This window comes from Penicillium odoratum, assembly GCF_028828045.1.
Source record: "Penicillium odoratum strain IBT 22623 chromosome Unknown utg000004l_segment0_segment0, whole genome shotgun sequence".
In the NCBI taxonomy this organism is placed as follows: Eukaryota; Fungi; Ascomycota; class Eurotiomycetes; order Eurotiales; family Aspergillaceae; genus Penicillium; species Penicillium odoratum.
Window position 1 is genome coordinate 1,984,774 of NW_026643146.1, and position 24,598 is coordinate 2,009,371.

At 49.6% G+C, this 24,598-nt stretch overlaps 8 protein-coding genes across 8 annotated transcripts; 5 read left to right on the forward strand and 3 right to left on the reverse strand.

The window, feature by feature from the left end:
* Positions 1-1,728: 1,728 nt before the first annotated feature.
* N7520_005013 (uncharacterized protein) lies at positions 1,729-5,734 on the reverse strand (the record flags this gene model as incomplete). Its single annotated transcript, XM_057138947.1, has 2 exons — positions 1,729-5,520; positions 5,576-5,734. 2 exons carry the CDS (start codon positions 5,732-5,734, stop codon positions 1,729-1,731), a joined length of 3,951 nt encoding a protein of 1,316 aa, XP_056997154.1.
* Positions 5,735-6,159: 425 nt separating this feature from the next.
* N7520_005014 (1-phosphatidylinositol-3-phosphate 5-kinase FAB1) lies at positions 6,160-13,723 on the forward strand (the record flags this gene model as incomplete). The annotated part of the gene is made up of 3 exons (XM_057138948.1): positions 6,160-7,246; positions 7,293-13,551; positions 13,612-13,723. The coding sequence occupies 3 exons, from the start codon at positions 6,160-6,162 to the stop codon at positions 13,721-13,723; spliced, it is 7,458 nt and encodes a 2,485-aa protein (XP_056997155.1).
* Positions 13,724-14,780: 1,057 nt separating this feature from the next.
* On the reverse strand, positions 14,781-16,780 carry N7520_005015 (pyruvate kinase CDC19; the record flags this gene model as incomplete). Its single annotated transcript, XM_057138949.1, has 7 exons — positions 14,781-15,029; positions 15,088-15,169; positions 15,227-16,060; positions 16,128-16,330; positions 16,392-16,438; positions 16,499-16,543; positions 16,657-16,780. 7 exons carry the CDS (start codon positions 16,778-16,780, stop codon positions 14,781-14,783), a joined length of 1,584 nt encoding a protein of 527 aa, XP_056997156.1.
* Positions 16,781-17,566: 786 nt separating this feature from the next.
* On the forward strand, positions 17,567-17,812 carry N7520_005016 (uncharacterized protein; the record flags this gene model as incomplete). The annotated part of the gene is made up of 3 exons (XM_057138950.1): positions 17,567-17,569; positions 17,662-17,701; positions 17,766-17,812. 3 exons carry the CDS (start codon positions 17,567-17,569, stop codon positions 17,810-17,812), a joined length of 90 nt encoding a protein of 29 aa, XP_056997157.1.
* A 65-nt stretch (positions 17,813-17,877) lies between these two features.
* On the forward strand, positions 17,878-18,111 carry N7520_005017 (DUF1748 domain-containing protein; the record flags this gene model as incomplete). Its single annotated transcript, XM_057138951.1, has 1 exon — positions 17,878-18,111. The coding sequence occupies one exon, from the start codon at positions 17,878-17,880 to the stop codon at positions 18,109-18,111; it is 234 nt and encodes a 77-aa protein (XP_056997158.1).
* A 767-nt stretch (positions 18,112-18,878) lies between these two features.
* Positions 18,879-20,358, reverse strand: N7520_005018 (uncharacterized protein; the record flags this gene model as incomplete). The annotated part of the gene is made up of 3 exons (XM_057138952.1): positions 18,879-19,000; positions 19,059-20,238; positions 20,332-20,358. The coding sequence occupies 3 exons, from the start codon at positions 20,356-20,358 to the stop codon at positions 18,879-18,881; spliced, it is 1,329 nt and encodes a 442-aa protein (XP_056997159.1).
* A 589-nt stretch (positions 20,359-20,947) lies between these two features.
* On the forward strand, positions 20,948-21,709 carry N7520_005019 (uncharacterized protein; the record flags this gene model as incomplete). Its single annotated transcript, XM_057138953.1, has 1 exon — positions 20,948-21,709. One exon carries the CDS (start codon positions 20,948-20,950, stop codon positions 21,707-21,709), a length of 762 nt encoding a protein of 253 aa, XP_056997160.1.
* Positions 21,710-22,314: 605 nt separating this feature from the next.
* On the forward strand, positions 22,315-24,564 carry N7520_005020 (uncharacterized protein; the record flags this gene model as incomplete). Its single annotated transcript, XM_057138954.1, has 1 exon — positions 22,315-24,564. One exon carries the CDS (start codon positions 22,315-22,317, stop codon positions 24,562-24,564), a length of 2,250 nt encoding a protein of 749 aa, XP_056997161.1.
* Between the last annotated feature and the right edge of the window lie 34 nt (positions 24,565-24,598).

Consider the following 24,598-nt stretch of genomic DNA (forward strand, 5'->3'; position numbering starts at 1 on the left):
ACTCTCGGACTCGGCCCGTGTCGGGTCCCATTTGGACTCTGACGGCTTAAGTATCAGATCGATTCACATGCACCACCGAGAAACCGGTCTGTAATCTACGGGGCATATCTGTACGACCAGGAACGATGCACTGATACATTTAGGAGTATGGATACTCTACACGTTCGTTCGTGGCACTGCGGGTATTCCGCAGAATGGGTATCTATCCCGTGCCTAGGGGACACTGCAGAATTGATTTTGGCCCCATCTAACGCACAATCTTACTGTACGGCGTAGCTCGGAAATAAGGTGACCTGCAGCAGAAATTGGGATTGGCTTGACTGGGCCGTCTTTCTGTAGGGTTGATCCACGGGCACGCTGATTGACGGAGTTTCTTGGCCGATTTTCCTACGTGCATTAGTGGCGCATGAGCTGTCGCACGCATTCAAAAGTGTCTTACAAGCGATTCATTTTAATCATTTACGATTAATTAACTCCGTACTATACAGTATTTGTTCATGTTTCATATTTCATATTTCATATTTCATATGCAGAAACAAAGAATAAGGTTGGACTCCACATGTACATCACCACAGGTTCGATTTTCCAATAATTGAGATCTCGTGCAATAATCCAATACACCATCCACCATTGACCGCCACATTGCGTACCCATAGGATTCTCATATAGTATCAAGATCCCATGGCCAAAATACAGTAGCTCCCTAAACCTAAAAAGCAGGCCATGAACCCCGGGTCTGCTGGTAAGTGCGGGGAAACCTTGTCGCAGCCCTGCAGTCATCATTACAGGATCGGATCCTGATTCATGCTCGAGCAGATGAGATCCCCGCATAAGTAGTTACTGTGTTCAGTTAAAGGGGATGTGGACTTGGAGAAGTGTTTCCCCACTCGAGCATCTGAACATCTGACCTCGGTGCGGGGGATCCGCAACTAACTTGATTGTGCTGACGAACCAATTGTCAGCATGATCCGGACCGACGTCAGCAGTTCTAGAAAGCTCTGCTCTAGATGATCCTCGGTAAAGAGATGCCGAGAAGGAACATTCCTCAACCGTGGAATCTCCAAATCTGGTTCTGTTCCCGGTTTTTCATCCCCGCATTTCGTCTCCGGACCGGCGGAGCGGAAATCATGGTTCTTTCCCTAACTTGGATCTGAGAGTCACTCGATCACTGTTCGTGCTCGGATCCGAGGTTCGGCTTTTGCAGTGAATATGCAGTGTAGATCAAGTTCATCTTCATAGGATCTCAAAGAAGAGTCGGTTATGAGATCGTGTCTCTACAGGTATGTTTATGATCACAGCTGGGCTTATTGATCAGCTGACTCTTGAGTTGAATATGTTTGATCGGGACAAATAGTAATATAGTCTTGATTCTTCCAGGTTGCTTCATGGCCATGAAGAGCAGTGATATCAACAGAACAATCCATCATGACGACCTTAACGATACCCATTGGGCGGTCGTTTATTACAGGTACAGTACCATACAGGCCCACGTTATAATATCATCTCAAAGCTCATTAGCCCAAGATTTCGAGACCGATTAAGTTATGGGTGGCGTTAACTAGTATGTACGTAAGTTGGACTAAATCTCACAGAATGATTCTTCTTCATGCTTAACTTATTGGATATCTCTTGTAATGTACATGACCGAAAGTAGGGGATAAAGTAGCCCTGTTGCGTATCTCATAATTTTGAACCCAACGCCAGAAAACGACAATGATGACATGCCTGTCAACGGTGGATCAGACGTCGAACCACACCCTTATCATCAAGAAGGACCTTGGAGCCTCCACGGTGTAGACGGTCACTCCTCACATTCAGGTCTGCCTCTGCCCAACGCTTGAACTCCGTTGGACCATCAGACCACACCGGGCTTTTAGGACGAATATGCTGAAGCGAAAGAAACCAGTTCTCACTGTCACTTTCCGGCTCACAAATCTCTGGAGAAGCTGGGATTGTTTCAGGGAGTATGGCCGGTGTCGGCCTGTCCTCTGCGTGGGACGGAGCTCTACTAGAAACGAAGGTTTCATCGCCTAGCTCAACGCTCGCAGTTTCGTGGAGGGTATCTTCATCCTGGTCGACGTCCTCGGGGTCGGTTTCTGGAATTTCCTCCATGTCGATGTCGATGTCGTTCGCTTCCACTTCCAATTTGGCTTCAACTTCGTGTTCCAGTTCGGACTCCACTTCGGATTCCACTTGGGATTCCACTTCGACTTCAGCTTCGACTTTCACTGGGGCGATGGAAGTTTGGGCCTCCACCTGGGTGGAATAATGTCTGTTTGACTCCAAGGCAGGAGTGTTGGAGGCGGGCTTTACTTGAAAGGCATCTTGAGAGAATATCTGGGAGCTGTCGATATAAATGGGGTCCGCTGCAGATCCCTCGCATTTGATTTCCGGAGAAGAGGCGTTTGCGGGGCGTTTGAGGTAAGGGAATTGGATAGACGTGTCGGCTTGAGAGAGGCCATTGAATGACTGGGCTTGAAGATTTGTAAACTTTTCCACTAGACTGCTCGTGAAAGAAATATCCAGAGCAGGATCTCGGGTATGTGCTGGAGCTGGATTTGATGAATTGCTCGCAGCTACAGGGTTTTTTTCATCGGGAGTGAATTGTGATGCTGCCAAATCAATCCCACGTGCTGTCAAGCTACGCTTCCTGAAGAAAGGCCGTGAGAAGTTCTCGAAAAAGTACTCTTCATAGCTGAGTGTTTCCGAATCCTGTGATGAGATCTTTTCAAGATATCGAGGATAATTTGTGAGATGCTTGGTGACAAAATCATCCCACAAAAATGACCTATGCAGTTTTCCTTGCTGGCGCACGGCATGTAACATCCCACACAATTTTGTAAAATGATCAAAATCTCCAGAATAGGAGGGATAATCACTGCAAAACTTTCGGTATACTTCCCGGGCTTCAGCGTACGTTTCTGTATTGTTGACGAAACCCCGTCGGCGAGCTACCAAGGAAGAGCTTTGAGTATTAATATCTTTGACATCGTCTTCTTCGATGTCTCGTGGAGATTTATGAGACCCTCCTTGCGGTGATTGATTGGTTTGGTCGGTTGGAGTTGGACGAAGGTCATCAATGCGTGGGAGGGAGGAAAGAGGGGCCTGAGAACGCGCGGGCTCGTTTGGAGCATGATCCATTGTCACAGGATTTCGGGTTGGCTCACATTGCTGGGATTCAGTGGGTCCATGATCGTTCTTTAATGCAATCGGCGATGGCCGAGTCGCAGAAACAGAAAAGTCTTGGTGACGTTGAGCTGGCCCTGAGGAATCAAGCACAATATCTGACTGATAATTATTTGTGACATTCTGCGACTGTTGTGATTTCCATGGAGAGGCCACGCTGCTAGCTGGCAGCTGGGTCCCAGGGACGTCCACAGGGATAACCCTTTCTTGGCCCTGTCCAGAGGGAGTTGGGGCTTCGTGAGAAGACTGACTCTGTTCATGGGTTGTATGAAACGGATATGTATCCAAAATAAGGGGTTGAGAGGATGTTTTCATCTGAGAAGAGGACGGATCCGAGCTCGGGAGCCCGCCTTCGCGTGGCTCTGGATTCAAATTGTGATGTCTATTGCATCCCAAGACTGGGGTGACCGCAACTTGCACAGATTCTCCATTCACAGCGGGAAGGGATGGACCTGAGCTTGTCAGGCCCTCTCCAAACTGACTGGACTGTGTGGGGTCTGGAATTTTTTCTCCGAGCGCAAAAGGCACGGACGTGTCCATTACAGACTCGTCATCCGAATCATCTTCTTGCGCATCGACAGTGGTTCTCAGATTGGTGGAAGGAGTGGGTGATCTCAAACTTATTCCTTCTGGCGGCGCTAGAGTAACAGATAGTTGCGAGAGGATTTGACGATTCACTTCCTCATTGTCTGAGGAGCCAGAACGAGCAGATGGGGTCTCCGACATTTGCCTGTCTCCCGTTGCGGTTTGCCCCGGAAACTGAGAGCTCTCGGCTCTATATGCTTTCGGAAGATCTCGGACGACTGCATTGTTGGCTTGTTCAAGTCCACTGGAAATAATGTCATTTATCGGGCTAGGACTTGGTTGCTTTCTTCTGGCCCTTTGAACGACAGGGCTAGACGGAGGAAGGTCGTTATGAGGAAGTCGTGGAGAGGGTTCAGGAGATGAATTCCACTCCTCACTATAATGCTCAGTCGAGTCACTAGCGACAGACGAGGTGTCACTCTCCTGGGGGGTGGCGAGGGATCTTTCTAAGATAGCCTTACGCTCTTCCGCCACATGATGGCGCCTTTCCACATAATTATTCCACATCTTTAGTAGCGAGGGTGGTACATGCCCTTGGGGCATGGGCTCACCTGTACGGGGTGGAACCCAGCATATACTATCACTCTCAAGAAGCTGTCGCTGGTCTTTTGGAATATTGAAATCGTCTTCCGTGATACTCTCCCACGGATTGGACCGGGGTACCACAGACTTATGAGAAGAAATTGGAATAGGGACAACAGTGACTGGCTCCTCAGGATCAAATTGAGCCAAGTTATCCGTCTCTTTGGCCAACTTTTGCTTCTTCGTAGCCGGGATATGCTCCCTTGACCTGCGGCTCTTGTCCTCATCACCGCCTGACTCAGATAGTCCATCCGAGCTTTTTCGTTGTCGCTTCTTGAGGGGAGACTGCATCACGTTGCATGAAGGTGACACTGCCTTAATATTTGCCTGAGTTCGTATAGGGGAGCCATGGGCACCTGGACTTGTGTGTAACTCGTCTTCATTCCTAACTTGAGAACAAATAGAACTTTGACGTGAAGTTGATTCCGGGGAGCGGTTTAAGATTGGCGATTTGGCCTTTGCCGAGCCATTATCTGCTTTCGAGATTGGCTCGATTTGCCGTGTGTTCCGCCTAGTGTCAGGATCACCCTCTTCCGGGCCTTTCGGAACAGTTTGATCTTGGGTAGTATGCCGTGACTTCTTATTTGAAGTTAGAAGAGATTTGGGCCCAAGATGCTTGAGCAGCTCCATTGCCCCATATGAACGAGCGGGTACTTCCTTCGACGTGTATTCTAAGTGATCGGGATTACAAGGCGGATCGCGAGGCACTTGGGAGTAGATCTGCTGGGATTCCATGCCCCTATTCAAGGGATCGCCCTGAGATTTCTTCGGCGTTTGACCGGAAACTCCCGATGTTGAGGTCCTGGGTTTAGTAGAGTCGACAGCCTTAGACAAGCCTTGAGCCTTGTCGTATACCTTGCCCAACAAAGCCTTGATGTTTTTGTCCTTTCGAATCTTCTTCCTTGGTTGAAATGCACTGGCTTCCTTGCCCCATTCGATTTGGAAATCATTGATGAAAAGTTCAACATCGGGTGGGTATGTTGTATGAGTAACGACTAGCTTAAAGTCTAGAAGTTTGATCAAACGCCTTTTGGGGTTGGCAGGTATCGGATTTGTAGTTGTAAGATCAGGCTTGTACACAGGTAGTCGATCTGTGGAAATAATGGTATCGATCTGGAGCTCGGTATCCATCAATACTGCACGGTCATCCGAGGGTCCCATACCCCACTGGTAATCGAAGAATATCAGCACTTTGTCAATCATCCATTGGAAATGAGCTTACCTCTAACACAATTGCTGTATGGTGATGCCCATGATTTTGGCGTCGGAAGCTTAGACTGGTCCCATTATCTTCCACTTCAATATCATCCTGGCTGGTCTGGTCCAGGTAGACTGGCAGCACCTGCTGGATGAATGGTGCTATCCAGGATTCCGAACTCATAGTGCAATTGCAACTGAATGCCAGCTCAATAAATTCACAGCCAGACTCATATCCAACCAAGCAGCCCTGTAGCGATGCAAGATGCTGAGCCCGCAAAAGTCCACCGTCAGGAGCAAATCGCCAAAATCCGCCGATAACGATAAGACGCGACGCGCACCGCTGACTCAGCCCCACGTCATTGGGCGAACATCATATTGCGGAGAGAAAGGGCAATGGAAGGTTCCCGGCTTTTTGTTCTTAGTCTATGTCTTTTGTTTCTTTCGAATACACCACACCGAGAATAAATCTCACAGGACTTGGTGTTATGCTTTTCCTCGAGCTCTCTCGCCCTCCCCCGCCTGTATGACTGGCTTCTAGCGGCACATTTGTCTTGTGCGGGGACGATCTACAATCTTCCAGCCCAACCAGCAATCCAAACAACCCTGATGGAGTCGAAGTCGCATGAGACACCAAGCCCGTCTGTGTCATCCGGGTTTCTTCCGCTTGGACGACGCGGGTCACGAGCATCGATGGCAACAACTCATACCGATCGAGAAAATATAAACGCAGCTCTTGACCAGATCCACACCGCCGCGTGCCAATCCGACTCATTGACGCTTTTCAATGAATTCACTACACCACCTGCACCGGCATCGGCAATAGATGAGAAGGGGCTTTCAGAAGAACTACAAGGAGGACTGAGCGGGCTATATAGCCGTTTCAGGACCTCGGTCGGGGGAATCGTGAGCGGTGGAACAAGATCTGCAGACAGAAGTGCGGCAGAGACGCCTGCTGTTAAGAGCCCGATCTTGGAGTCTTCAATGGTAAAGTCAGTTTCTGATATAGCGACTGGCTCGGGCGATCATCAATCGTCACATGCGAACTCGTTGCAGGGTTCAAGACTTCATTCGCCAGTGGCAACACACTTTCAGATCAGCCAGGAAGCTGCGCCTCAACTGAACGCCGGGAAAAGCTCTAAGATCTCTTCGCAAAGTGCTAGCGTATCTTCGAAGACCTCAATATCTCCTTCTCCGGGAACTAAAGCCAACATTGGCCCACTGACCAAATCTACCGGCAACTCGACCGCAGCGGATCCTGCCATCACCCAGCTCCATGCGAACGCTCGACGCTCTAGAAGTAGCTCTGTCAATATATCTCAGCAGGGACTCAAAAATGCAGAATCTGCCAGCATTGCCAGTGGGGATGGGTCCATGGAGCCGCCTCTGAGTCAAAGTTCCTCTGTCTTAAGTCAGAATATTTCGCACTCGCCAGTACTGTCTATCAAGACACACGGAGGAATTCACGACGAGTCAAATGTACCAGAAAGCAGTGGACCCTTTACTCCGACCAGCAATGTCTCGGATGTTCCATCTAGAAAGCTGGTACCTGCAGATCAGCCGAGACCAGCGGAAAGCTCCTCTCAAGTGATTGCTCCGCGAAGCTCAAAGCATGCTGAGCCAATTCAAGACGCAGTTTCTCAGGCTCAGGACAGCAGCTCAGCCTCGCGCATGTCTTTCGGCTACGATGACTCAAGTGTGGCTTTGGCATCGACTTTTCGCGCCAAAGTTTCCCCCTCCAGATGCTGGCTCAGCATCGGATAGCATCACTTCAATGACCCACGAAGGCACAGAGGGAAGCCAGCTAGCGAACCCCTCCACTGCCACAAAGTCTGGTGAAAAATCAAAACCACCCCCAACAAATAATCGATTGCCCGGTTATGGACTTTCGCGAGCATCTACTTCGGAGACAACCACCACGATTTCTTCTTTGCCACCCTTGAATACCAATGTTGGCCGGGTCACGAGTCAGGCTTCTCGGGACCGTCGTGATGCATGGCCTCGAGACGGAATGCTATCACAGCTGGGAAGCAGATTGCTTAGCAGAGATTTTTGGATGCGTGATGAAAACGCCAAGGATTGTTTTCACTGCGGAGAACCGTTCACGACATTTCGCAGGAAACACCACTGTCGTACATGTGGCCAGATTTTTGATTCAAAGTGTACACACCTTATACCTGGGACCCGGTTTGGGCAGCCCGGCTCCATAAGGGTCTGCAAGCCCTGCGAGGCGATGATCAATGGCCATGATGATGACTCTTCCGAATTTTCTGACAGCGAACAGAGTCCCATCATGATGAATCCGCGGGTTTCGGAACTGAATTGGGGCGGCAACAGTGCCCGCCCACCCGCGGACGATGATGACACTGCGTCCGTAATATCTCAATCCATTGATCATGTTCTTAGAACTCCAACCATGGCCATACCGGCGACACGACGTGCAGGTGAGGGTCGATCAGCGGTTTTGGAAATAAATCCCGACCGCCCTTTGGCAAGACCGACCTCATCTCGGTCTCTCAGATCTTCCCTGGGAGGGAGGCCACATTCAATGGGCCACAAGCGTCATCACTCTCGCCAACAGTATATTCGGAGTTTCAAGTCGTATCACGACGACCGAGCACCTTTTCAACGCCGCCACGCTGATGACTTCAGCACAGAGTCTCGGTTGCCTGCCTTTCACAAAGACAACATCATTGACCCAGCTCTGGCTCAATATCTTTCAGATGACGCGTCAAGTGGGGACGAACAGCCAAGTTTGCTAGCAGCTGTTTCAGAAAGTCAGTTCTCAAAAAGTGGCGGCGACAGTGAGCGGATTCCATTCGGCGGGTTGCTTGCAGCCATGAAGAAGGGAAGATCTGCATTCGGGGATCGAACCGTCCCTAGTATCAATCACCCCAGTCGAGATGCAGATGAGGTCAGCCTAAGCAGTTCGAGGGCAGTCAATTTGCCACGTTCCTCTCGTCGCCGAAACTTGAGTGTCACGAGCAGTGTTCATCGTCAATCCCCTAGGACATCTAAAGACACATTCCTCCATGATCTTCCTGTAGCAGGTACTCCATACCCCGCTGCTCCAAATCAGACCGGATTTAAGCAAACCAAAAGCTCGTCAATGAGAGGAGTGGAAGCACCACCAGTTGAGCTCAATAAGGCTAGCTTGGAACACGTGCGAAGGCTTTTACAACAACTCTTGGCGATGTCCTCGGTACCAAATGCGGACAGCTGGGAGAATGCGCTGATGCCAATTCTTTTGAAAGCAGCTGATGAGGTGGACCCAGACGTTCAACGCGGAGATGATATGGACATACGTCACTACGTCAAGTTGAAGAAGATCCCTGGCGGTCGGCCTGGTGATACATCCTATGTCTCAGGTTTGGTTTTTACCAAAAATTTGGCGTTGAAGAGCATGCCCAGAAGCATTTTACGTCCAAACATTTTGATCATCACATTTCCTCTCGAATATGCCCGTCAACAACACCACTTTATGAGCCTTGAGCCTGTTATTCGACAGGAGCGTGAATTCCTTGAAAACCTTGTTAGCCGGATCGCAGCCTTGCGTCCGAATCTACTGCTTGTTGAAAAAAATGTCTCAGGGCTAGCGCTCGGTCTTCTTGAGCAGGCCGGGATCGCAGTTGCATACAAAGTGAAAGCGTCGGTCCTTGAGGCTGTCTCACGATGTACTCAAACCCGGATTGTAACGTCCATGGACAAGCTTTTGACCACCGCTTTGCATAGCGATTGCATCAGTTTTGATGTGAAAACATATGTCTATTCTGGGCGTAAGAAGACATACATGTATATCTCCGGTTGTCCAAAGGAACTTGGGTGCACGATCGTTTTACGGGGTGGGAACGAAGAAGTCCTCGCGAAGGTGAAAGAGATTACGGAGTTTATGGTATACGTTGTGTACAATCTACGGCTTGAGACTTGCGTGATGAGAGATGAATTTGCAAAGCTTCCAACATCATCTATCGATGATGTGAAGCAATTGGAAAATGAAGGGGTAGATCAGAGCAACTGTCATGTTGCCACCTCTGGAGGCAACTCGTCTTTGACAGAGTCAGGACTCCTTCCGACTATGGTTGAAAAGTCTACCGAAGACTTGGAAGGTAAAGCACCTGCAACCACTGATGCCATTGATGTTCCGGACGATGTCCCAATGCCAACATACTTCGACGACATGATCCATGATCACAATACAAAGATCTTGTCAGCGTCGCCTTTTGTCAAATTTGAAACCCCCTATCTGCTCATGCGCACCAGAGAGATGGAGAGACGGCTAGCCTACTTGAAGCGGCTACGTGACCAAGTTGGACACTCTGAACAAGGTGCTGAGGAGACGGCTGCCAAGCCGCAGAAATTCATTCTTATCACTCCCGAGATGGTTCACGAATCTCCCAACGATGCACCTCCACAGGTCAAAGAAGTATTACGGGCAGCTCATGATGCGGAATATGACAGAGTTCTCTATCACTATCAGACACAAAAGCGGCAATGGGAGGCTTATGTATCGGGATGCTCCAGCATGTTTGATCCGTACGCGCATCAGAACATTGTTGTTCTCTACAGCCTTGTGTGCACCACAACATCGATTCCATGTTCCGGGCCTGACACCTTTGCTTTGGAGTTTTACAACGAGCATGGCGACGAAGGGATTTTTGAACCTGATTGCACAATTGGGCAATATGTCGAAGAACTCTGCCATACAGCCAACGCTGTCTGTGTAGCTAATGGTTGCGAGAAGCGTATGTTTGAGCACCATCGGCAGTACGTTCATGGTGATGCACAGATCAGCGTTCTTGTCCAGCCCTATCCATCAAAACTTCGGGGCATGCAAGATACTGTGCTTATGTGGAGTTGCTGCAAGATTTGTGGCCATGAGACTCAAGTCACGCAAATGTCAGAGAATACATGGAAATATTCATTTGGCAAGTACTTGGAAGTGTCTTTCTGGGGAAGGAATCTACATGCCCGAGCTGGAGCTTGCCCTCACGATCTGCAGCGGGATCATCTGCGTTACTTCGGTTTCAAAGATCTTGCGCTTCGAATTCAGTATGATACCATTCATCTGCTTGAGGTCATCGTCCCCCGACCACGTGTAACCTGGAAAGTGGACAATGACTTGAAGCTCAGAAACGAGGTTTACTTGCGGACCGAGAGACGTATAAGCAAGTTCATGTTGTCTGTTCATGCACGTTTGAAGGGAATCAATGTCGAAAGCGTGGTTCCAGAGTTACTCGATGAGTGCAAGAAAGAGATTGATCGCCTGGTCAAGAAGGCAAATGAACATCAAGCAGCTTTGATCCGGCTCTTACAGGACAAATACAGCGGTTCTCGGTACTGGGAAATTATACCCCTGAATGAAGTCCTCCGGTCTGTTCAAGAGAAAGTGGTTGAATGGGACACCACTTTCGCTGAGTTTGAACAAAGCTTCTTCCCATCTGAAAAGGACATCAAGCGGCTTGCGACCCTGCAGCTAAAGAAAATTTTCCTTGACAAAGACGCCACATCCGTGGCCCCAGACTATGCCTTGCACGCCTCAACCGATTTGGAAGATGAGAACATTCAAGAAAACGAAAAGCCAAGGATGCGACGCCGTATGACGCTCTCGCCGGAGAAGGCTCAAGACGTTCTGGTCTCCGTGGTCGAGGAGCATGCAGGCAAAAAGCACAGAGAGGATGCAACGGAAGATGTCGAGTTGCCCCCGTTGCCCGCAGCGACTAGCGACGAAGCTGCATTTCTGGGAGCAGATGCTGTTGATGGCAACGGGTCTTCTCCCCAAGATGAAGCCGTTTCAAAAGAGGAGGTTCGACACCTCGACCTAGCTGTGCCTTCTGGCCAGTCTGGTCGATCGCCTCCTGATTTGAACTTAGCTTTTGGCCATTCTTTGACACGCTCAGATACGATAGACATTCTGCCTGTGGCTAATGACGGCGAAGGTTCATTGGATGCATCACCGCCGCCACTGTCGCCGAAATCAACGCAGCCCTCACATGAGAGCAGCAAGTTCAAGGACTGTGTGGTACCTCGTTCACCAAGTACCCCACCAAATAGGCCATCGGCCATTCCAAGATTGACCGAAGGTGCTTTCAGGCGCGCTGGAAAAGCACGTTCTCCCCCATTGACACGTGCTCAGTCTCAACCTGCACATCTTCTCAGAGACAAGTCCATTGGCGGTTCCTCATCGGGAGGATTCAAGACAAATTCCTCTAGTACCTCAGTTGATATTAGGAGTGACACCAATAAAACAGCGGAGAAGAAATTCACAGAACGCCTCGGTCTGACAGCCCTCAAGAATGGCCGCTTTACCCCGGGACACTCTCTGATCCCTCGATCTACACCGAAGGGGCGGAACAACTCCCGCGTGTCAAACCTTGCTAGACACTTTGAACAACTGAGTCGCGAGTTTGAAAAGGAGAGACAAAAGGAAAGGCGACAGCGAGCTGCTCTAAGCACGCAGTCTCGTGCATTTCCATTGGCATCCTCAAAGCCCATCGTGGAGGTTTACAGAAACGTCCGAGAAGCGGTGGAGGAACGGGAACCTCCGGTCGATGGAGAAGAATCTCCGCCGTCTGTACCGCAGCTTCCAATGGAGGAATCAAGTCGCATGAGTGAGGGCTTCGCGGATCAGATCACCCCCGAAGAGCCGTCTCCAGAGGCTGATCCTCACAAAACGCCCCCTGATTCATTTGAGTCTGGAGGTATTTTCCGCTCTGACTCTCAACTTATGTCTGAGACCGAGCTAGAGGAGAGCCCCAGCGACGAAGAGCGAGCTACAGCCGAAGATCTCCATCCTGTGGATTCACATGAAGACACAAAAATGCTCCCGGAAGACGATTCGATGGATTTCAAGGATCTAGCCAAGCACGAACGTACAACTCTTTTGAAGATGTTGACCAATTTCTGGTCCGAGCGCTCTGCCAGTGGATGGGCTGCTCTCGATTACCCCCTCAGTGTTTTGGATCATGTCTTCGCTGACTGTGATATCATTGTACGAGAGGATGAGCCGAGCTCTCTCGTTGCATTTGCATTGGACTCGTCTGACTACAAAGAAAAATTGGCCACTATTCAGAAACGGTATGAGATGGAGGAGAGTGTGCCAGAGGCTGAAGATGACCCTGAAGTTGCCCGCGAGGCCCGAGTTGAACACGCCCTGTTGCGGCCAACTGGAACCCATTTGAAATACCAATTTCAAGAAGGCCAGGCGAAGATGCTATGTAAGGTGTTTTATGCCGAGCAATTTGATGCACTTCGTAAAAAATGCGGCGTTGCTGATCGCATTGTGGAATCACTTTCTCGCTGTGCGAAATGGGACTCCAAAGGTGGCAAAACCAAGTCTTTATTCTTGAAAACGCTTGATGATCGGTTCATCCTTAAATCTCTGTCTCCCGTTGAAACTCAGGCCTTCCTCAAGTTCGCCCCGGCTTACTTCCAAATCATGTCCGAGGCATTGTTTCACGAGTTGCCTTCGGCAATTGCCAAAATGTTTGGTTTCTATCAGGTTATTATCAAAAACCCAGCGACTGGAATTGAATTCAACTGGTTCTTGCTGTTAATGGAGAACTTGTTCTACGACCGAAAGCCGAATCGCATCTTCGATCTCAAGGGTTCGATGCGCAACCGGAAGGTTGAGAGCACCGGTGAACGGGATGAAGTACTTCTAGATGAGAACATGGTAGATTTCATCTACGAAACACCTTTGTTCTCGCGTGAGCACTCCAAGAAGTTGCTTAGCCAGAGCGTGTGGAACGACACCCTTTTCCTCGGCCGCCAGGATGTCATGGACTACTCGCTCATGATTGCTATTGATGACAAGCGCAGTGAATTGGTTGTGGGTATTATCGACTGCATTCGGACCTACACCTGGGACAAGAAACTTGAGTCGTGGATCAAGGATCGCGGCTTTGCTGGTGGTGGTCGCAATCGTCCAACCGTAACCAGCCCCAGGGAGTATAAAAGCCGATTCCGAGAGGCGATGGCCCGATACGTCCTCCAAGCCCCGAGGTAAGTTTTTGCTCCAATATCTGATCGTTGGAGTCTTCGGTATTGATTCGACTTTTTCAGCTGCTGGCATCAATTTCAACCTAGCGCAATATATCGACACCCACACCCACAGGGCGAGGTGTCCAATGCAACCGAGTTGGACATGGATGAGAATGCTGAAGTCAGCGTTTAGAGATGAATAGCAACAACACAACTTACCTATCTAGGCGCTCTGCCTCATGGTTTTCCCTTTTGTTTCTTTTACATGATGATTGATGATTTGACGACATTTGAGCCTCATATCTGTTCCACATCCTTGAAGCGTATATGCAAGATGGAGGCATCACACATATACTGCTAGATAATATCTAAGCAATGATATTGAGCCACATACGATCATTCTACAAGCCATAAACCAGTGCTCTTTCCCAAATCCATACCCATTCTATCGTGTCTCCATCAGAACCTCCACTCTCCCGAAATCTCGGTAGAAATCGGAATCTACCGGGTCAGTCATCGGAAAATGTGTTTAGTAAGGATCTGATCTGATCTTTTCTGCGGAGTAAATTTGTTACATCTTTTTCATCCTTCGTTTTGACCTGGAATTTCAATTATTCGTGACTGCTGTGAAGTCCAACGCAATCACACCGCCGCAATTGCGCGATCATGCAGCCACCCATGCATAAGCCTCGGTCTCGGTCTCGGGCGTTTTCGCGATCTCTTCCCCGCATGAGTCGCTTCTCCGGCTAATCGCTCTCTTTTCTCCATTTTACTTCTTTCGCACTTTTCTCCTTGTGAATTTACCAAGCGGTTTGCTCAGAAAGCGCCTATGGCAAATGGATTCTGGCTTCAGTGATGCGCTATGCGAAAATGTCCCGCGCGCTATGAAATGACGATTGAGCGAAGACTAATGGAACTAACGAAGAACTGCAGCAACATTCTAGGTCTATTCAACTCTTTTCCTCCAGGGAGAATGTCTAGGCTAACTAACATCGCACCTGACCCGAAGGCATTAAATTCGTCTCATACATGTATACATGATCAATGCATTAACCCCCCTGGGACACAGCGATGGTCCAGATCGCAGAACAGAAATGAACATGGCTTGAAAGGAACAGAAAACAAAAGGTAAAAAGGAAAAACAGAGGTATGTGTCCCACCATCGCACCAGCGATAAACAAAAAAAGGGAAAAGGAGATAAGATGAACCGGTGATCGATCCGTTCAGCTTACCATTTTAGAAAGCTACGTTTACTCGTCGGCGAGGCCAAGGTTCTCCTCGGCAGGAACCACACGAACGGTGTTGGTGTGGCCCATACCGCCGCGCCATCCCTGGACACAAACAATGGGGTCGCCCTTGTTGATAACACCGAGCTTGAGACCGTGGTTGATAGCCCACTTGAGGCGACGGTCGACATCCTCCTGCCAGATCTTGACATTGAAATCGGGCTTCTTCTCCGGGAAGAAGAAGGGCCACACACCACGGTACAGGTGGGAGTACTGGAAAATCATTCTGGTTAGCATGGAAATCATTCTTGGGTCTTGGGCGCAGTCTTACGCGAGAAGCAGCCTCGCTACGGGTGACCATGAGAATGGGGCACACGGGGCGGTATTTGGAAAGAAGACGGGCGGTGCTTCCACTGCAAAGTTTGTCAGTACATGCAGATTTTCGACGGGATTCGGACAGGGGAACATACCTGGTGGTGAGAACGACAATGGCACCGGCGTTCAGCTCCAGACTGGCACTGACGGCAGCCATGGCAATCGACTCGGAGGTCTCGGTGGGGCGAGGAGCCAGGTTACGCAGCTCATCGAAGACGCTGAAGTGGGGGATGGCAACCTCAGCCAGCAGACAGGTCTCGTGCATCATCTTGACAGCCTCGCAGGGGTAGTTGCCCTTGGCGGTCTCGCCAGACAGCATGACACAGTCAGCACCGTCGAGAACGGCGTTGGCAACATCGGAAACCTCAGCACGAGTGGGACGAGGGTTGTATGTCATGGACTCAAGCATCTGAGTAGCGCAGATGACGGGCTTACCCTTGATGTTGCACTTGGCGATCATCATCTTCTGGGCAATGAACACCTTGGGGGCGGGGATCTCAATACCAAGGTCACCACGGGCAACCATGACACCGTCCGTCTCCTCGAGAATCTCGTCAAAGTTGTTGACACCCTGCTGGTTTTCGATCTTGGCAATGATCTGAATCTCCTTACCCTCCTCGCCGAGAACCTCACGGATGTGCTTGATATCGCTACCGCGGCGAATAAATGAAGCAAAGACCATGTCGACCTTGTTCTTGACACCGAACTTGAGATCGGCGATATCCTTCGCCGAGAGAGCAGGGAGGTCTACGTCGGTGCCGGGCAAGTTCACACCCTTGCGGGAGGAGATGTTGCCGTTGTTCAAACACTTGACCTTGACGGTCTTCTCATCCACCACCGAAATCACCTCGAAGGACAAAATGCCGTCATCGACATAGATGAGCTTACCGGGCGAGATGACCTTGGTAAGGTTCTGGTAGTCAAGGTACCTGTTATAATTTGGTCAGCTCCGGCCTTCCACTTCACTTGCACTCTTCTTGACTGGATGAGGCTTACATGTTTTTATCGTCACTGGCGGTGGCATAGGCCTCATCGGTGGTGATGTTGAGCACAGTGCCCATGCTGATAGGGAAATCCTTGTCATCGACGGTGTTACCGGTACGGATCTCGGGGCCCTTAGTGTCAAGAGCAATGGCCAGGGGACGGCCGGTCTGGACGCGAGCAGCCTCACGAGCATTGTCGATCACAGATTGGTGGTACTGCGGAAGTCAATAAATGTTCCTCGGGGTTCGAACCAAAGATGTCAAGAGAAACACTCACCTCATATGAGCCGTGGGAGAAATTCATACGGACAACATTCAGGCCAACTATGATGCTTATCAGTTTTCGCTCAATTTTCTGTCGGATCTATCGGGCCACGGCCGTACCAGTGCGGAGAGCGTTAATCTTCTCGACGGAGTTAGTCTTGGGACCTGAACATCAATTGTGTGTTAGCAAAAAATTCCCACGTTAATTGTCATGAATTTTTGTTGCAAGAAAATCCCAATCAAAAGAGACGTGGGGGTTGGTTCTGCGGAGGACATACCAATGGTACCGATGATGGAGGTACGGCGGAAGTTCTTCGCCGGGACCATCTCAGTGTTGAGCTTGGAGTGCCACTCCAGCTTCATCCGGTTGGACAGGTGGTCAAGAGAAGTGCTGGCCGCCATTTTGTTCTGAACAAACTAATTGAATTTAGGATGGCAGAAGGGGTGATGAAGTAGAGAAGTGAGATGGGGAAAGAAAGGTGAGGAGGGGAAGAGGAAGAAGAAGTGGGTGAGGGGCGGGGCCTGGAAAATGTTGGACACCGATACTATCTCCGCTCACCTAGAATCACCCCGGTGTAGACATCTGGAACTATTTGAACTAGAATTATTATAACTCAATTGATTTCCTTGTTTGTTGATGGATTTTTCTCTTATAAAAAATCATATGAATGTATTTTCTCTTCTAGCTTTATTCTGCAAATCATTATTTCTTCTAAAGTCTAATCTATTTCCTAGCTGTAAAGCTTCCTCACCCAGTTTTTGGCCACCGTTACCTTGAGTACCCTGAAAGGTTACCATCGGCAACGGCGGGATATACCTCTAAAAGGAGAAACGGAAAAAAATGGATAGAGCCCCAGTACAAAAAGCGGAGGTGCCCGTGCTGGCCTGCCCAGCGTACATTGGATCCTTTTTATCGAGAAAAATGTGACAAATAGCGACACCCAACAAGCGCCTTCGACGGAAACGGACTTTCGGTGGGATCAGCCTTATCGATAAGAAGTGTGGCGGCTTCATTATGTAATCCGAGTGGCGGTGCGTCTCGACGTCATGTGAACTCCAATCTCCACGTGATCTTCTTTCCCCGTCTGCTGCCGTGCATCACCTGTCTAAGTTGAGATAACAGCAGCTTTTGTCGGCCTGGATTTGCCATTCTTTCTTCACCCCAAGTGTTGATACCAATCTTCAATCATGGTAGGACCATACATTTGTCTTGTTTTCCGACAGGGAGCTTCATGAGGTCCTCCAACCCATAAACATGGCGTGACTGACCGATACTTCAATAGTTCGGCCGTCTTACCCACTACGCATTTGATGCGGTCCTCTGTGAGTTTCTTTCTTGGTCCAGGCCTTATCGTGACATTTAACTAACGAATAACTTTCTCCATAGTCTCCGCCTTCCTCGCTGGCGTCAAGCGCTCCACGGGCCTCACGTAAATACGACCCCTCCTTGCCTTTACATGTTTCTTTTGCTTGCTCCATGCCATTTGCTCAAGCAGGACATGCTTCCAGAATCAAATACAAAAGATCGATCAGCTAACTCTGTTGACCCCCGCACCACCCCATCGGGTCGTGCGTGCGGGGGCGTCCATAGCCCCAGTGTGAAGACCGAACAACTTTCTGACAGCAAAGAAGTCAAGAAGTGGTTCGATAACTATCTTGGTGTCGGCGAGTGGGTTATGGACCAGTCAGTTGCCGTGATGGGCTCCTCCAGCTGGTTCGAGCGTCGACGATAATCGGACGAGACGGAGATATACGACTCGCTGAATGGGCTACGATTGATTCCCTTTTGAATTCTGTTTGCGCCTCGACTTGAATTCCAGCTGTAAATTTGCGTACCATCTAGGGAGGCAAGATGTATTCTGAACTGCCAAAACAAATCTTGGTGGTTTTGTACAGTTTGGAAGTGCTGGACTCTTCGGCTCGCTTTCCCCCATATTGGCTCTTGAGCAGGTCCCCATATCACGGCTAGGGTGACGAGTGATGATCAAATTCCTCTCTGCGCTGTTACTGTTACCGCTGTTCCCTCCACTTTCAACATCATGCTCAGAGTTATGGCGTCTTTGGCTTCTATGCGATACCTTTCTGTCCACTGTCTGTGTTATAGCATCTCCATACACAATCAACTATTTTCTCCTATTTTCGGTGGAGATTATATTATGAGCTTGGGTTCCTAGGCTAGGTTGAGGGTCATTGATGAAGTCTTAGAAGTATTTATTTGGACTGGGATGCCATGGAGCGTTCAAAGGCGCGGTGCGAGTAGTCGCAAGGATGACTTATTACGACTAATAAATGATGGATCTCTGCTTGAGTCAGGAATGGCGTTGGGTTTGACTGCCCAAACACCATGGAGGGGGGGGGGGGTTGATAAACACACTCGTGTTGATTTAGCCGTACTGGGGGTGGAGGGCACTTGGTGTTGGGTAACTGAACGCAACTTAAAGGGGTATGGAGGAAATCAATGGCCATAAAACTCGAGATGACTGCAAAATTCTAACGCCATTCATATCCGGATGAGGGCATCAATATCCACTCGGCGGTAGTAGGAGACGTGGCCCATTTCCTCCCAATAGTGCGCTATAGTATCCGGGGAAATAAGAATGAGCTGGGAGGTAATGAACGTGTCTGAAGATGAGAAGTTAGAGATCCAGGTTCAAGGATAAAATAGACAAGGAATACTTACCATCCTGGAAGCCAATACCAGCAACATGTCCCAAGCTCCGCACGATACGCGCGTTTTCAAACGGTTCCTTGTCGTCCACCCGGATGAGACCTCCAGGTCCAATGTCATGGGCCACGAATGAAATGGCACCACGGGGAACATTCGGGTCACCTGTAAGCTTGACTGCTTCCAGACTTCCGCTATGGATCAAATCCCCTTCCTGGTGCTCTGGATTCTCGCCTCCTACGCCTCGTTGAATGAACAAAAGGAATTCGCATCCATGGGCTGAGTAATCTCCAACCCAGATACCTTGGTATGGTTTCTCTCTTGTCGGCATGTACAAGCTCGGATCAAGAGTAGCATATGTTGTTCGTAATTCGTTGTCCATCACATTGAAATGGGCCCATCTCCTAATCCGAAACGCTCTCTCCGAGGCTTGCGAGAAGTTTTCAGGATTCGACAATTTCTGTCGAGAGTTCGCTCTGCGAATACGGTGCTCGCTAGGGATGGTCAACGGGGGCCATACTGGTCCTTGGTTAATAAGCAGTGGCGTTTCTGGTTTCTCGCACAATAAGAGCGAGCTGAAAACATCCAATTGACCAGAGATTGCCATTATGCGTTCTATCTTCCACTTGTGCCAATCAGGCGTGGGATCCTTGGGCATTAGGTCTCTGAGATCCAAGACAGCGTCATCTAGCCACAAGAACACTTTAGGATCGAACGACTGAATCATGACATCGGGGTTCGACTGCCAGATTTGGAAATTAGGGTTGCCTCGATCTGCCAGCAATCGGAAGGCCTCAATCACGCCTCTTCGGTTGTCATAGCGAGCCAGAATCAAGTTGCCCGTGTGTTCGTTGTCCGCGAACCAGATTTTGTACTGGGGGATAAACCAGTATGGTAAATGGGCGAGATACAGGCGTCTGAAGGATGGGAAAACTCCCGGATCGAGGACTGGGGTAGGCAGGTGGGAGTTGACCAGGTTGGCCCACAGTCGGTCGTCGGAGCCATGCTCGGCGAGCACTTTACAGCTTGCAGACACGCGACCAAGGTCTCGAGCGGACAGATAGGAAAGGATCTCGTGGATGATCTCGGCGGGAAGTTTATCAAGAACAGAAGAGTGTTCGGCTGTCTGGGTCCGTCGATCATGGAGGATCCGGTCAACCAGCTTCTCATGGTCCTTGAACCCGCGGTCGCTGAACTGTAGCGGGGGAGGCCCGCGGGGTTAGCAAAAATATCCATGAAGCTAGAGCCAGACTGTGTGGGCTGGGTCTCAATCTCTTGGCAAACATACCTCCTGAGCAGGTACCACACTTCCCATTGTGTATATCATCAGGTCGTTTTCAAGAAAGGGCAAGGGCAGATGTGGATGCAGATGCAGCTGCTGGTTGCTCGACCGCCTGCAGTAACGCGTCTGACATTACTTATAAGTGCGTTGAAAAATCATATTTGGCTTGCATGCAGGTCGAACTAGATATCGCGCCAGACTAATTCAAGCTTAGGGGTCAAGCTAGATCTGTTCATGCCGACAGACAGCGCAGCAACTCAAAGCGATATCGCTTTGCGTGGGGCCGATAAGAGATAACGTTAACTTTCCAGCAAATGGAAAACCAGTTATTATGGGAAAGACTTATCTTTTTCATTTCAAGTCTTATAGGATGAGAGAAGATACATATGTCTTTCGTCTGGGTTCTTGACGTCACCCTTTCATGAGAAGTCGAATTTCAAGTATTTTATGATATCATCCATGGATCGCCCGGTGATATATTTCTTACACATTGTTATGCATAACAAGAACTTGGATTCTTCTAACAATCATTAGACACTGCCCAGATACAAAACCCATACACACTTTACAGACACTGCGAACATTTGAACCAAAGCCTTCGTATCATCGAATTTCCATGGAAATGGCGCGCATCTTCATTACTGGTTCTAGCGACGGCATTGGCCTAGCCGCAGCCAAGATCCTGGCTGACCAGGGCCACTCAGTCGTTCTCCACGCACGAAACGCAGAGCGTGCTGTCTCAACCCATCAAGCCGTACCCAAAGCCGAAGCAGTACTAGTCGGAGACCTCCGCTCGATATCCGAGACCAAGAAACTTGCACAAGAAGCCAAAGGAAGCGGGCCTTTCGACACAATCATTCACAACGCAGGCATTGGCTACGGCGCCACATCCAGTCGAGAAATTACCGCAGACAAGATCTCCGCCGTCTTCTCGGTCAACACACTTGCACCATACATTATCACCTGCTTGATGGATAAGCCGAAATCACGGCTACTTTATATGAGCTCGGATTCCCACTACGGTGGTGATGAATCTCTACGCAATGTGACACAGTCCCACTCGTACAGTGATAGCAAGTTGCATGATGTGATGTTAGCTAATGCGTTTTCACGGCGATGGGATGATATTCAGGTTGTGAGCATGCATCCTGGCTGGGTTAGGACCAAGATGGGAGGCTCCATGGCTCCTGGAGGGATGGATAAGCCGGCTCGGGCATTGGCGGAGTGGGCTATTGGCCAAGGCAAATTGGCAAGTCTGAAGAGTGGGGCATATTTCACGACAAGGGGGGAAGAGTCGACCCATCCTGGAGCTGGTAATGTGGGGAAACAGGATGAGTTGTTAAAGATTTGCCAGGAGGTTTCTGGAGTTTCCATTCCAGAGTAATGAACTTTAGACGTTATATCCTTGTTTGATGCTCTACACGATCCACCTAGATATCTCCTGTGTCAGGCAGAAGTGACCTGTGACTGCTACACTAAACCTGCCAAATCTGCGCCCCTCGTAGCATATGTGTACACAGAGCTCGAGCAGCTTGATCAAGAGAATCATGCAAACCGTACGACAATTACTGTATAAAACATATCGCGTCTTCGAGCAGCAAAAGACACGTGATGTCCCAAAAGAGCATCTTGTTTACGCCGGATCGGGAACAAAGGGACGCGCCGAACGGCTCTGCTGCCTGCGGGGACCCACTAATTGTTTGTTTATGTTGTGATCTATAAACGCCTCGAGGCCAATGGGATTTTTCTCAAGCTGCATTGTTTTTCTTTTTATTCGTCCTATTTATCCCAGGTTCTTTTGTTTTCCCCCACAAATTACAATAGCCGCCCTTTGGCAACATCTATATTTTCAATTTGCCTGCTAGTCTTCCCTCCGAAGAGGGCCCTTTACACATTATGGAGACCAGACAGTCAGTAAGGAAGAGGCGAAACAGCTCTGTTTCTAACTCGAGGAGTTCGTCGCCCGTGTCGCATCGGACAAGATTGAGTATGTCGGGATGTTCTGAGCACACTACCACTACTGCATCTGCTGCACCAAAGTGTGCAGTCAGCACACCGAAGAAATCAAGGAAACGAGTGCGATTTTCGGATCCAGGTCCTCGACTTCTGGATCATGATAGCTGCTCGACTGGCTTGACGCCGGCTATGCAGCGAACTTCATTTGATGCTGGATTGCCAGGATCTGGAGACCGCACGCCTAGCCGGAAAGCCCGCCGCCGTTCGGCTCCAACGCCTCGGCTTCGACGATCATTTGACCCGGTGGAGCCTTTTGATGATACATCATCGGAGCGTGTGGTTCAGTTCACTCCTCTGCGGCAGATCCTGGACACGCGTACCAAGCGGAGGATCCGACGAATCGGGCTGAGTGATGAAATCAACCACATTCAGCGTGAGAAGCGCGAGGTTGCGACTTTTGAGAAAACTCTGGCAGCATTGATTCGAGAGAGAGATAATCTGCAGCAGGAGTTGACTTCCTTGAAGCAGAGTTGGGAAACTCCAGAAGACCAGTTACCATCTTATGAGTCTTTTTGGATGTCTTCTCAGGTTCGAGCTCGAGAGGTCGAAGAGCAGACAACGTTACTATGTGATGGGGTCTCCGTAACCTCGAACCGATGCTTGGATGAGGATGTATCGTCTGTTGAAAATGATGGGGACACGTTCATGCTTAATGAGAGTGCCATCATCGCTTCTAATTCACCCGTCTTCCGAAGTCGACGCAACATCCACCCGCCTAGCCCCGAAAGACTTGGTTTATTCGATGGCCCGGACTATGATGCCACCGTTCAGGCACCTATGGAGGATACCCATGAAGATACCGATATGCAAACCTTGACCCTCGACCTGGAGGCTGCGAGAAATGAGAAGCAAGATTTGTTTAACGCATGCCGCTCACAAATGTCTACTCTGGAGAACTCTGAATTGGGTGAAAGTCTCCGCAAATCGTCTCCACCTCCTAACTTCATCGAGAATATTCTGGCCACGCTGACGGCCGCTTTATCTCGCGCATCGGATGCCACCAAGACTCTTGAAGGAATCAGCCAAGAGTGCTCAAGCTTGGGTTTCTCCGGACATAGCATGGATGATGTGCTCTCTGATATTAGAAGCCAGTTCCGCTCTGCACGCCTTGAGCTCGAGCATGCTGTTCCAGGGGAGACAGCTGACGCACCCCTCGGGGATGGGAAAGCCACGTTATGTGCCCTGGTAGAACAAGTGAAATCGTTGGCGAAAGAGCTCAAATCAGAGCGCAAATATCACCACGGCTCACTGGGTCGTGAAAGAGCCCTTCGTGGACAATTTGACAACTTATTATACCGTTATGAAGCAGCCGCAGAGAAAATCGGCAGCCTCGAGGATTCCATTGCATCCTCTGCAGGAGACATGCTTCACACCAGAATGCGGATGCAAGACCTCGAGCAAGAAGACCAAGAGAAGACTGTTGGGATTGACAGATTGAATACAGCATTGGAAAAGTACCACGAAGATGTGAAGAGTCTCGAAGATTTGGTCAGCAAAATGGAGGATGAGAACGTCGCGATTAAATCAAAGTACCGAGCGCAAATCTCTGCTCTCCGAGAGCAGGTTTCCCACGAACGCAAACAACGATCGACCGCCGAGTTCTCCGCTTCCGAGTATGAATCTCGCATCCGCCAGCTCGAGGAAATTGTTGAGAGGAACCACACTCGTGCGTCTGACCTTACAGCCCAATTCGAGGCTCTGGAGAAAGAGCACCAGACAGCCCTGCAAGAAAAAGCACAAGATCAGCAAAAACATGCCCAAGAAACGGGTTACCTGAACGTGCGTATCTCCAAACTCGCCACATCTCTCGATGTCATTCGATCGGAGGCCCAACGCCTCCGCCAGATAAACAATGGCCTCGAGCAGCAATTGCAAATTGAGCTGGAGGCCCGTGATGAGCTGCTGAATGAGTGGGCGGCCGAGCAGGCGCGCTCCTTTGCTCATATGAAAGAAACCGTCAACTCTGAACGTCGTCGAGCGAAGGTTCGCGCGGCTAACTGGGACCTCAAGTCTGATGATCTCATGTCTGATGGTACCACGATCGCAGGAAGTGAACCTATAACGCCGGTCAGCATGACGCGCTTTGTTGATGTCGAGATGGGGAGGGGTAAGGAGCGCAGGCGCATGGATAGTGGCGTTGGGATTCTTACTGGAGAGGAGCTCCTGGAGAGCGAAGGCATTTCAGATATTGGCCTGCCAACGTCAAATCTTGTTGATTTTTAAGAATTTTCTGTCGTTTATTTCCTTTGTTGATACC